Raw genomic sequence first — 14,077 nt, 5'->3', positions numbered from 1 at the left:
CAAAACTCACACCTTTCATGGTGCACTTTCTTTCATCACTTCTTCTTCTTCCACGTGATCATGGAAGAGAAGGCATGACCAAATCTGATCAGAAAGGTGACAAAGCTACTGTAGAGTACCTCCAAATTCAAGATGAAGAGCTATGCTGATATCTTGCATGCAAAGTCCTTTAGGCTCAACCCCATCTTGGAAGGTTTCAAATTGACATTTATGCTGCAAAACAATTACACATTAGAATTTATATATTATTGTTCATAAAACATCATACAAGAGCTTCCATGTCAAAAAGAAGAAAGCGATCTAACTTAATGTTCCCCCCTTGCGGAAAAACATACAGTGATGTTCAAGATCAAAAGTGGACACATGCATAATGGTGAGATGATTTCCTTTGCATGTGTTGGTGGTCACTGTCCTAGTTTCTCTAAGGCAGATATCGTTGGCAGAGATCGTTGATCATAACGCCAAATCAAACCTTCAGATGTCCGCCAAGGTCTTCAACAATAATTCATTCCTCCTTTTATCTACATTTATATGTCTGCTTGGACACTTAAGGGTACAAAGAACTGTAATCGCAATTCTTAGCGACGAGTAAAATAAGGGAGATCTTTTAAAAATTGTATCACTTTCATTAATCAATACATCAGTATTCATAACATCCAGAATATGGTTCAGACAGCCTGGTCTCCTCATAATCTTCTCCTGATTTATGTTTGTTTTTGACGTATCACAAATACGTTTTTAATGATAGACAGTCCGCGTAGGGAGGAGAATCGGGGTGGGTCAAACAAACACAGGACTTTCACCCAGGAGACCGCTGCTCATGTCCAGTGAGAAAGTAATCAATATTATTTTAATTTACGTTTGTAACATAAATAACGTAACAGACATTCTTATTTTAAGCCAAACAATGGTGTTTTTACTAAACCTAACCAAGTCGTTTTTTTTGCATTTTAGTTTAGTTTTGTTTCAATTTACAACGTTAACCACATATTTAAAACTGTTTAAAACTGTGACCGTAATCCGGGAGGAAATATGTATATGTTGAAACCTAATTGAGAATGCAGTTTAGTTGTATGGGAACATCATTTTGTAGACAGGTTTGGTTTCAGATCATGCCAATAAAGCACAACACTGACATTTGTTTTATTTCTAATTCTTGTAATAGCTCATACAAAGGGAGCTCAGGTGCGTTCAGGAACATTCATTTACATTAGCAATTCTAAACAGTTTACTCTTAAGTGTATTTTTTAACCAGTTTGTTATGTTGACTTTTAGTTGATATCTTCCTTTCAATACAGTAAGCTTAAGATTTTAATTTAAATATGAAAACGAGAACAATCTTTGCAGCTGCAGTTCAGTGTAGCAGAGGGATTTAGAACTAAAGATGACATTAACGCTATCTTTACTGTGTGCAAACATTTAATGTCAAACGTATTTTTATCCCTTGGTTGTTCGCAAACCTATGGAAATGTTAACACACACGTCTTGAGATTTGTTGAAGGAACCTACATTCTTTATAACACTTATACAGAGATAAAGAAATTGGAATAAACAACCAGCTATGACCTTGGCTGAATGCGGCCCATCTGTCTGCCAGAGGAATGCGAAGAAAGCGAAACCTAATTCGAGATCAATACATGAAATAACACATCTTCACCTGACTGGGTGTTCATCAAGGACATCTAAGAGGCTCTTAGTTGGAAATGATGAAATGCCGGACAATTTTCCTCCTTACGTTTGTGCCATATGCCCATAAATCATTTTCAAATGGTTTTGAAGGTGGTATAGTCTGCGAGGCACTTATCTGACCCATATCGCTACTTGTGCTTATTCCCACAGCACGGCTCCATTCATAATGCTGGGAATCACAATGAGAGCAGACAGACACAATATATGGCTCAAAGAGTTGAGTTAGATATTTTCTGCAGATGATATTCATGTTTTTTTGAGCTACTGTGGTTCTTGTGGAAAGGCGGGAGCTCTATCAACCGCCGAGTTGAAGAATTTTTGTCGAATTTTCTCTAAATGTGTGCTTTAGTTGTCGTATACGCTGGCTCGTTTTTTTGTAAAAAATGGGTGGAGAAAAAAATAGAGTTAGTCAGCAGGAGCCCTTGCTTCTGTTATGTCATATAAAAGAACGGACTTTAATGCCTATTCTAAACATCCTGCCAATAAAAGATGCTGGACACAATACACTCCAATTACACTACATGAGGCAGGTAGTACCTGGCCACACCTGTATGTTTATCCTGGAAAATCTATCCGTGCCTGTGGTTATCTCAGAGTGGCACGTGGTGGAGGTATTGACTCAGACACTGCTTCAAGCATACAAGGCAGGCTGGGATTGATGCAATCCACAGGGAGGTGGACAGTCTTGAGGGGAAGAAAATCTCCCATTGGTCTCGAGACAAAACTGGGGCACTGAGTTTGTAACACACTGCAGCTCTGCTTCCTCTCTTGGAGAAAAAAAAATAGTGCTATGCCCAAAAGGGATCTAGATTCACCCTGTGCTTGAAAACAGGGAACAGATTGAAGCCCGTGGCTTCTACTTTTGAGCGACATTGTTTAACTAATGCCACCGCTGAGGAGTCTAAAAACGATGAGACGAAGCTTTGAGACGGTAGAAGTCGCAAAAAAAGGGGAAGACTGGATTGAGCTGTCAGGTGTAGGATCTACCCTGTCTGCCTAACTGGGGCACGCCGGGGCACTGACGCTAGCTATTTTGTGAAGAGTCTGTTCCCGAGAGATATCCGCTCTAAGCAGCGGAAACCTGGAGAGTTGTAACATTTGTTGATTGATGTCGACCCATCAGTTTCTCTTATCGGCGGTGAAATCAAGTCAGATTAGCAGAATTACCATGGACCTCTGTCCCTGTCAAGTCTGAGAGAAACACTATCTCTGTCGCTACTGCCTTGGACAAGAGAAGAGCGCAATAAATCCGTCCCTTTACACCGCCAGTGGGCAACATGCTGTCCATTAAATTATTACCAATGGCACCCTTTATGAGTAATATGCCCCTCTAACTCCGTATCAATAAATAAAGTGAACGCAGAGACGACAAAATGCCAGACAATGACAGACAGACAATGCCAGCCGAAAAACACAAATTGATAATGAATGTTGGTGGTAATGGAATCACAATGCAAATGAGGCAGCCTCGTTAGGAGACGGGGAAACATCCCATGCCATAGCCGAACGCCGGCGCCAGAGAAAACATCAAGTCGGAGGCAGGCGTGTCTGCGTGTGCAGAGGCAAAGTCTCCGAGACAACATTACGCTCAGTCTGAAGTGTCGGATCAGAGCCGTGGGAGACATTCTGATGAAGCATCAGATGGATAAGCAGCTTGTCAGAGAGTGGAACGACATTGTGTCTGTTGACAAGGAATGATGATGATCAGCGCCAGGCTAAAAATGTGAAGTGAAAAAAATAAATAATCCAAAAGTGGATGATGTATGCTAATTGTGCAAATGACAATTACGTCTACAAATCAAATTACAAGAGGAGACCAAGAGAAGTAGATCATTTCCTCAATCATCACAACCTGTGAGGCCCCGTGGTCCTATTGAGAGCTCCGGCTGTGACACAAATTGTATAGTCAGAATAGGCCAATTTCTCTTGTTTTTTAATGAAATGTCACTTAAATTCTAATCAAAAGTAAAATGACTGACAGTCAACATCCCTCTCCCTCACTCGTCCTAAGCTCTCCATTACTTATGCAGGTCTTTTTGGTGTCTTTGTCTTTTGATTCCCCTGAGACTAGAAGCAGCTTGCAGTTAAAATGAGCACTTGCTGAAAGATGGATGAGGAAAGTTCTCCGAAGACCCGATTCCCACCAAACGATTAAACATTAAAAAGAATAGGGAAAATAACTCCTTTGAAAAATCCTTGAGAGGATAAAGGAAATATATTAAAAGTTATACCAGGTGGGTACTCACTTCACTTCACCCACATGCGTATGTAAGCTTCGAAAAACACCGAGCGTTTATCTATGATTCAAGTCAATTAGCCATCCGCTGCTATATAGCTTCCAAATATATTTTGTATGCAGCTATGGGAGCCTGGATGTCTTTGCCTGCTGCTTCACAGGAAGTCTTCCACTGGGCTAAAAATGTGCGCATATGTATGCGAGTCTCATCTTTTTCAGAAAATGTGTGTTTGTGTGTGTGTGTGGCCGCCACTTACATCATCATCAAAGAGCTCCATGACAAAGGTCGCTATGCTGCCGTTAATACCAATGAAGAGGTTGATGCAGGTCAGCACCACGTAGGCTGTGCTGGGCACGCTGAAGAGGAAGGAGGCGGGGTACATCATGGGGGTGATGGACCACCTACAGAACACAAGACACCGTCACATGAACACACTACTGTATAGACAGAGTCAAAATAAAAAAAAAGCACTTAGCCTGAGGATTAACACTCATTAAACTCAACTCAAGGTTTTTATGTGGCAGCGGTGGCCAATTTCATGTTCGCAGAATTTACGCCATTTCCAATTCATAAATGCAGATTACCAGGTCAGTTGTACCGTTTCCTGGCATCACCCAGCAGCCTCTTCCGATCATTTGCATGTTCAGTAAGTGACCCATAAAACACTGCTGCCGAACAATAAATGCCACCCACACTTGGCCTGCAGTAGTTCAAGTTCAGTATTGGAGGTAGTGGAAGCAAGGTTTTGCTCAATGAAGTAGTAAAACAACAGTTCAATATCTCAAATTGCATTTTATGAATGAGTTCAGAAGGATTATGGGCACGCAGGCTGAAATAAAAAAAAGAAATCTAATGGACCACAACATTTGAAGTGTTTAAGAATGGTTCATCTGTAGGCGTACAGTGTTTAAAGGTCAGCCTCCAAATCTCTTTGATTGGGCTTATTTCTTTTTACCTTTTTGAAATGCGAACCATTACTGTGTGCTTCGTGATATGACTGATCATGTTGGGTGTTCTTCATGTAACACCTCATCGACATATTGATTTTCGTTGGCTTTCACTTGGGAACTCAGACGGACAATGATGCAACAGCCAGTACATTGCACATTTTGCCTGGAGTAGTGCATAGTAGCAGTTACCCCTACATTTTAGGAAAGTGGGCCAATATCTCAAAACTATAGATGATGTACTCCAAAGATCTAATTTTGTCAACCAAGAACATGTTACCCCTTATTCCTGTTCAGGCTGATCTCATACACGAAAATATCTACAAAAGTAATCATGAACCAGGAAGTATAAAGAGCAACAAACGCAGCATAGAGAGGAAGTCGGGGTGGATAAGTGGGTCAAAAAACACCAGGCTTTCTCCCAGGAGACCAGTGTTCATGCCCCTTGTGAAACCAGAAGTCAATGTTAATTTATTTGACACGTAACGTCTGTACTTAAATTGCGCCACTTCCGGAGCTATTTTAACCCAAACCACGATGTTTTCCTAAACCTATCTAAGTAGTTTTTCTGCCTAAATCTAACCAAGTTGTTTCCTGTAAAGACGGAAGTTTATTTTGAAAAGACTGTTTGTATGGAACGAGCTTAAATTGACACGCGTTGTTGGACATTCGTAGGAAAACATACATGAACAATTTTCTTAAGATATCAAACAAAGCGTTGTATGAGGATATGTTGGTCTGTTAAAATATGATAATTTCTTCCTATGTACATTTGGTAATTTCATTAAATAGACTACGTGTGGTCACATTGTAGCCTTCATGAAGTGCTCAAACTAGCGGACGCAGAATAAAACATACAGTATTTGTGATGTTGTTGAACAGTGTGAAGAAAAGGGCTATCTAAATAGTATCTAAGTAAGTGAGTAAGGAACAATCCATCCTATCCAAACCTGCTATCACTCATAAACTGACTGAAAATCAAACTTTCGAGAGCAAATTGAAGGTTGTGTTGGAAGTTTTTAATTTACTTACCCATACAAAAGAAGCAGCAGAATCAAAGCAGGCAGGTTAGGAGGTGAAACGTAGGCTTTTTGTTGGAAGCAGAGGAAGATCACGATCACAATCAAGCATGGGATGAAGTAGTTACACTGTCAGAAAAAAAAAGAAACAAGCAAAGAAAAAAAATAAGCAGCTAGAAGTAGAGGCCAGTGCATGATTAAGAAATTGCTCTTCGAGGCATTAGTGATGACATAAAATAGTGGCCTTTAACATTTTATTATATAATTATGCACTCAAATACACCCTCCTTTAATTTCTAATGAATTCACTGAATAACAGACCTGTCTGATTCTCTTGTGTTTAAGGCATGTGGTTGCTCAATGACACATTGAACTGTACAATGATTTTATACATTTTTCAGGGAAAGAAACAAATATTTATTCAGTATTTGTTGAAATCCAGTCAATATCAAAAGAAGACTGGAAAGAAATGCTTTTACTTGTAGGTGTAATATTCCCTTTGGGTGCAGAGCTTTTTTAAAACATATCCACTGGTGAATAAATGATGTAGTATAGATAAAATAAATAGAATGTATCAATATACATAGATGCATATTTATTTACAGTTCACAGAAAAACTTTACGCTGACATACTTTCCAACCTGGATTCCCTGTTGATAGAGTATGTATACTAATGCAGAGAGCTTCAGGCTAGAATCATTAGACTGGCTCCTTAGGTACATTTGTCTTCCACTCAGACAGCATTTATCCACCATAATGATGAGCGTCCCGACGCCATTTCTGCACCTGATAAAATGTTTGCTTCCATAATGCCTCAGGGAAACTGTCGAGAAGCCTGTTGAGTGTAACCAGCGGGGGCAGCCCGTGTCAATAATTACGCCTCAACCAATAACTGTTGCTCCGGGGAAGCTTTTCCCCCAGAAGCCAGCAGTGTCAAAGCAACATTATCAATTATAGTGGATGCTTTTTTTTTTTTTAACATACAGCCTTAGGTGGATAAAAATCTTCAGGATAGTACAGTAGATTATCAAACTAGGATAAAGTAAGGCCTACGGCACTGGAACCGGAGTGGGATGATTCACGGTAACAAGCATGTCTTATAGTTTTTACCTAGGTTTTTATTCAGCGTGTAAATAAGTGTCAATGCTAAGATGCTACGATCAATTAAGAGGTGATACGGCAGACTGATGGAGCCGGTGCTTACCATGTCCCAGGCAAAATTGGCCAACCAGTAGACAGCTGGGTTTACTCCGCTGACAAATTGCAGATGCTTGGCTTTGTTCACCCTCTCTTGGATGAGGAAGAGGACAAAGCTGGCAGGGATGAAGGACATGGCAAAGATAACGCAGATGGACACCACCACGTCAGTTGAGGTTGTGGCCCTGTGATTGAATAGAGCAAAGCAAACAGGAAGTTGACCGGAGAGCTATTAGTGTGTACCAGGACACTGGGAAAAAAGAAACACCACAACAAGATCGGAGATTAAGCTTTGTCCGTGAAACTCTGTACAAAACGTTTCATTTCTGTGACGTACATGATTTGTTTCTTGCCTTGATGAAAATGTCCTTTTTGAAGTGAGCAAAACATTGTCACAAAGAAGTAAATGACTGCATTGCAACACAGGTTAATTGGATGGTCATACTGTTTCCATATGTGCGAAAATATGTAAGCCCTTACCTCAGGGTACTGTAAGGATCAAAGTGTCCACATGAATTGGAATATGAGATATCTTTATGAAATAGAGAACTTTAACTCAATTGAAATCTAAATTAAATGGTCTCATGCTTTCATTGAAAGTGATTAAAGCTCTAGTGTGATATTCGCTGCATTTTAATGTATTTCTGAGGGAATACCAGGTCGCTTCATCTTCAATTCCAGTGGGCGCTAGTTATCGCTGTACACCACAGCATTCACATTTACTTCCTTTGCCAAAAAAATATTAATAACTACCACACTGGCGTCAGTGGAAATGATAGAAATGGTTACAGATGGCGGAAACAGGCCTGTGGTTTGTTCTCTTATCAGGAAATGAGACAGATGACACTTAAATAATGTTGAAGCAGCATTTGGCTCATTTCCTGTAAGAAAATAAACATTACTTTGCAATGTTAGGATGCATTTAAACACATATTTGTTACACCTACAGAAATAATCTTTATAACTAATGGTTCAAGCCTGTGTTAGTATTGATGACTTCATGAGATATTAGCCTTACATACATTAATGGAAAGCACTGACAATGCTGTTTGTACGTAATAAAAAAGCTTTTAAAGGTCATTAGCCTTCTGAAACCATGATCGGCCTTTATGCTACCTTCAAATCGTAGCTTCTCTTGGATCCTTGGGAAACCAGTCAACAGGTAAATATAAAAGAGTAGTGCATTTTAAAATCTTGACCAGATTTCCAGTTTCCATTCAATTATCAAGCGAATTCTTTGCAGACTTTTGAAAAGTCGCAAAAAAGAAATGTGAATTAGGCGCGTCACCCATCAACTGGTTTGGAACGAATACACTTGTACGTAGTTTTGTCAGAAGTCGGCGCTATAGGCTTGCATGGCTTACATAATAAACTAGAAGACGTAGAGGTTGTAAAAATAAAACAAGTCGGATCAGCCATCTAACCATCTACGAGAGAATATCGGAGAGAGGTCTTCAGGAATTTGTTTCAACTGGACAAATTTTAATTGTTCTTTCATGTTAGCTAGTATTGGCCATGTTTCATAATGTCTGGAGACGAAGATAAGCATTTGCACGTTATGGGAATAACCAAGAGGATACCGACAGCGGAAACAGCTTATCAGTCGTGTGAGTTAAATGTTCGCTACGTCAGAATATGTTCGGCAAAAGCGTTTCCATAACCCATTTAGCGCATCATCTCTTTTTCATAGACCCAGAACACGCTGGAGAGATTATACATCTCGTCTGGCCTGGGAACGCCTCGGGGTCCTCCAGGAAGAGATGGAAAACGTTGCTGGGGAGAGGGACGTCTGGAATTCCCTGCTAATCCTGTCGCCCTCGAGACCCGGCCCCGGATAAGCAGAAGAAAATGGATGGATGGATGGATGGATGGATGGATGGATGGATGGATGTCTTTTTCAACAAAGGCATAAACAACTTTTTTTGCAATTGAGAAGTTGTATCGTGTTTTGCCGCGTCCATACAGCTTTTCTAATTCTACTTCAAAATGTGAATACAAATATGTGAATGGAGACACGGCTACAGTCTCCTTCTTTCACGTTAGAAACAAATTGTCCCTTTCTCCTCCAAGACTTTGACCTTTGTTTCACTGTCGTATATCTTCATTTCTGCCATCCTAGCTTTGAGAGTGTCCTCCGTTGTGTCTGCCCAATTAGCATCGGATGACACTGTGGTGTATTCTTTAACCCCCCCCCCCCCCCCCCCCTTCCCCCTTCCCCCCCACCCCCCACCCCACCTCCCACCTCCCACACTGTCACCCTCACCCTCGGCCCGCAATAATCTCTCACATGATTTCCTGCTGTGTAATTAGCATATTAAATAAGTTACCCTGTGTGGCTACATGGCTGCATTTATCATCGCCAACCAGACGCAATTAGAACATATAAATATGAAATCATTTACCGCGGCGGGTGCCAGCCCACGTTTCAACAGGTTTCAAGGGCCGTGTGCTCTGGTTGGGTGGGGAGATAATGTAGGGGACAACGCTGTGAATGATCTACCCTGAATGTTTGAAGCTGGCTAATTGCTGTGAAGAAGAGGACAAGCAATCTGCTAATTAACTAATAATGGAGGAGCGAGAAAGATGAGCAGTGGGAGTACAGCTTCACCAGATCTATTGCTTTCCTTTAGATTTTTTTAATGACGAGGGCTGCAGGGCTCAGCCTTAAATGTTAAAGTGTAGTGGGGGGCTGAAAGCATGAGATAATTATCAAACCTGAAGCTCCTGGCACAACATTCGGGTTGTCATTTATATTATGTAGATAATGTAGAGAACCATTTCAATTTTGGTAGAAGCATATTACAATTAATTCAGCAGCTCAACCGTATATGATTTTTAAATGGCATATTTTTGCAGATGGCATGCACAAATCAGAAAAAATGTTAATTTGCTGAGTGTAACCAAATGACACATCAAATTCAACAGGGTGGGAGAGCAGAAGTTTTTGTCAGTTGCCAAATTGATATTCCTGAGCAATTAAGAGGTGATACATGTATCTCCATAATAAAAACGGTGCCAAAGTCTGACATTTCCGAAAATGATAGAGCACTGGAAGGTCCTATTTTCTTGCCAATGCAGATGAAGCACACAGATTTCAATAGGTGTATGCATCGCCTTTCTTTCCATCTGCATATGTTCACAATTTGAATGGCTCGTGACATCATTTGCATTGAAAGCGCACTAGAGGGGAGTGTCACTTCAAATTAGAAGGTGTGCTGCAATTTTGGTGTCTAAAACCTGGTGAGGGAACAAGTCATTGGTGTCATTGGAGCTATTATCCATAGAACGGCTCTCCGTGACATTAAATAGGTGTCAATTAGAAATATAAATTCAATTTGAGGCTGACTTTCCCTTAAATTTTGGATTGTTTGTACATGACAGGAAACACTTTGAGTCAAGTGGTGGCTTTCTTAGCTCTCTGTAATTCAGGGACTTTACTTTGGCTGTTGGCAAGCAAATTATAGTAGACATCATGACCACAATGACAGCTACCTACAGCAAAAATGTGGGCACTTTACCTTAAATTACACCATTCAACTTTCATATAAATGGCTTTTTGCAGCTCTGAAACCATTGTGTTTATATTTTCTGTGAATACAAGATAAAATCAAGCACCCTTCCTGTCATGCTCATCACGCAATGTTACTCCCCTTCAAACGACAATTACTGAATTACTCACACTACAAATGTTCTTAAAGCAGCATTGCGTTTGTTTTGGCCACTTAGGGAAGCAGAACAAGTTGAAAACAACATGCAATCACTTTGTTATGGCAAATTTCTTAGCAAACACTTTCCTATTTAGACATCTGGTAGTTGCAGAGGAACATTAGCGGAGTTATGTTTCTCCCTTTAGCTTAGTTTTGTTCCTCACCAACTTCTGTAAAAAAGATCTGAGTGTAGCTGCTAGATGTTGGACTTTCTTCACTAGCTAGTCATTAACTCTGTCGGTAGTTGCAGGGCATGTAGCGTAGAGGTGCTACTGCTGAAAAAACGGGGTTGGTGTGAGTATAATTGGCGGGTCTTAAAAAACAGAACAATAAGCTTTAAGGCTGAGAGGAACTGCAGAGTAGGGTGACAATTCTTTATGGGCTTATCATTTTTCACATTATCATTTGATCCATTGTTCATATGAACTATATTGAAGCAACCTAATTCCATAGTGCTTAGTCATCTGCTCAAAGTCTGCCCTTTCCCCCCCCCCCATTCTTGTCTGCAACCTGCACACTTATTCAACAATGAAGAAGTGTCCAAGCTTATCTGGAAATCATAGTTCATAAATTGTAGTCGTCACACTCTGCACAGAGAGGTGGAGAGGAAAAGAGGCTCATCCTGAATCTACTGTAGGCAGGCCGTCGTAATTATCTCCTAACCGTGGCGCAGTCTCCCCCCTCTAACTCAGGGCTGTCGTCAGCACCTGATCACTACATAAATACCTGAGTGAGGATTGGGGCTCGAGCGACTGGAATAAAACTGCTACTATATGGTGATTGGTAGCAGCCACTAGATTGCCTTTATAATGTCAGGAGTTGTGGTTATGGCGCCGTACGGCAATTTGCTGCAGAGGGATGTATTCCAACTTCTTTCCATTAAAAGCGTTGATCACAATCTCTGAACAGACTTAAATGCATAATATAATACACCAGCTCACAAAAACTGGTCAAAATCTCAAAACAAAACAGTACACACAGAGCAGTTAGATCCATATGTTGTGATTTAGCACGTCATTAATCTCTGACTCTCGTGGGGAGCGGCTCTGCTGCTATCCCTGGGATAAAGCGGGAGAAAAATATGGTACATCCTCATAAGGGGCTCCCATGGGCCTCCAAATCTGTGCATACTCACACAAATCCCCCATCTATCTATCTGTCTTACGCTTTCTATTGTATTGTCTCTTACTCATCTGTTCTTCCTTTGTCTATGCTGTCTCCGCTTTTCTTTCTCCCACTCCATTGCTCTGTCCCTCTCACTCTGCTTTATCTCTCTGCAGCTCCCCAGCCACCATCAGTCTCTCTCCTCTGCATCTCATGATGCATTGTCAGAAAATTCAAAAATCCTGTCTTCCAGCAAGAGGAAAATGTAGAAAAGTGCAGATGCAGTTTTCTAAAATAATTGCAGCATGCACTGTAAACAATATAGAACGTTTCTTTAACATGCTTAGATCCTCAGCACCCTGTGCACACGTGTTATCCATATAGATTTGAAACGTAAAGTTGTTCCACGCTGGCTTTTTATGTCAACTACCTTGGCTACATTTATAAACACTGTTTTACATTTTAGACGCCACGACACTCCCTACGCTATTTTCTCTGACCTGGAAATTACCCTTTAACCCCTTTTATTTCTTGGTCTGATGACTCACATGGCCACGTAGGAGAGCTGCGCTTTGGTGAGGTTGAGCGGGTGATTGGACACGGAGACGCCATACCGGCGGGGGTCCTGTCCTGCTGGCAGATTTCCTCTCAGGATGGCGTTGTTGGCCACACTGAGGAAGGACGCCATGCCGTGCCATGCCTGGTTGTAGAACCACACCTGCCGAGGTGGAGACAAGCATTAGCGTGGAGAACAGCATGCGCCGTTGGGGCTTTGCGGTTGCTTTTCGGATGTCTCCTAGCAACTACAGCTGGCACCGATTCATTCGGACAAATAATGAAGAAAGATTTAACAAGCAGGTTATGAAAGGAGAGACATTTCAAAAAAGATATATTCTGAGATTATGATTTATTTTTAAAAAAAAGGTTACCAACACATTTTGCACTCGACCCGTCCTATCCCATTTTTAGCACCACTGAATCGCAACACAAGCTGGGTTGTTACAATCAGCTGTTGTTAAGGCCTCTTAAGAGCTGTATACCACCATTAAAGATAACAGAAAGTATGTAGAAACCCTTAGAAAACCTTGTTTTTTCACAGTTGGAGAAATGGAGAACGCATTGCCAGTGACAAGTTGCTGTTGTCATTTGAAGATGCACCAAGGGTCTTGTGCATTCTTGTGCAATAGAACAGTATTGTGTTGCTGTTGGGCTGCTGTGCATGGTCCCATATCTTTTCTTATTCTGTATTTTTGTGCGCGTACATCTTTGTATCTCTCACTCTAATCATCACAAGACCCAATCGATTTTTGTCCACTTAGTGCACAAAAGGCTCTCTGAGGAGAGAGGGGTCAAATAATCTCTCAAACAGTGTTTTGGGGCAGCGTACTGATCTGTAAGAATAAGCAGCAGAGCTGACAAACAATTCTTTTTCATTTAACTGAAGATAAAAAGGCCTGCAATGAATGCCAAAATCCCGATGTGGCGTAGCATGCTGGCTGCACAGACACAGTAAAAAACATTTTTGCACACTTTCTTTTTAATGTAAGTGATTCTCTGAGTCTGTGGCTGCCGGGGTGTAGAAGAAAAAAGAATGGATGAAAGAGAGTGGGAGTGGGAGAGGACTCCCCGCTGGTAGTGCAGCGCTAATTAAGAGTGGATGGTGGTTGAGTGTCAGCCCAACACACACAGATGTGCACGCACACGCATGCTCCTGTCTATTTCTCCCTCTGTTCTCGCTGTATCTCAGATACACACATCCACCAAGATTTATATTATTTCCACTATTATACTTTCTTCAGCGTGTAGTTTCTGAAAGGTCTGCTGCTAAAAAAAATCATTTGATGTATTGAAGATAAGTAGAGAGTAAAGAGCATACGCTTGTCTGCTAAATGCTTGAGGATGGTATAGAGTACAGTATGATGGCAAGCCACATTTGCATTTCCACTTCTGAAACTACTTCTAACATCGACTTGTTTTGGGGAGGAGCAAAACTCTAGTCTCAGAATGAGATATGTAAGCTAGTTTGTACTCAACATTGAAAAAAAAAATGTAGTCCAGTGGTGGAAAGGAACTAAATCTCAAGTACTGTAATGTAAAATAATTGAGCCGAGGTGTCCACTACTATTATTTGACATCTATAGTTACTCTTCAGATTAAGATTTTATATAAAACAATCA

At 40.9% G+C, this 14,077-nt stretch overlaps 1 protein-coding gene across 2 annotated transcripts in view; it reads right to left on the bottom strand.

The window, feature by feature from the left end:
• LOC141760239 (phospholipid-transporting ATPase ABCA1) overlaps nucleotides 1-14,077 on the bottom strand; it is a 165,749-nt gene that overhangs the window by 41,540 nt on the left and 110,132 nt on the right. For both annotated transcript variants that reach the window (XM_074622880.1, XM_074622881.1), the window contains exons 36-39: nucleotides 12,449-12,618; nucleotides 7,097-7,274; nucleotides 5,906-6,021; nucleotides 4,183-4,327 (exon numbers count right to left, since the gene is read on the bottom strand). In XM_074622880.1, coding sequence (XP_074478981.1) covers nucleotides 4,183-4,327; nucleotides 5,906-6,021; nucleotides 7,097-7,274; nucleotides 12,449-12,618 — 609 coding nt within the window. The remainder of the gene's footprint in view (nucleotides 1-4,182; nucleotides 4,328-5,905; nucleotides 6,022-7,096; nucleotides 7,275-12,448; nucleotides 12,619-14,077) is intronic.

This window comes from Sebastes fasciatus, chromosome 22 (assembly GCF_043250625.1).
Source record: "Sebastes fasciatus isolate fSebFas1 chromosome 22, fSebFas1.pri, whole genome shotgun sequence".
Lineage (NCBI taxonomy): Eukaryota > Metazoa > Chordata > Actinopteri > Perciformes > Sebastidae > Sebastes > Sebastes fasciatus.
The sequence above is the reverse complement of the archived record's forward strand: the minus strand, read 5'-3'. Positions and strand labels throughout refer to the sequence as shown.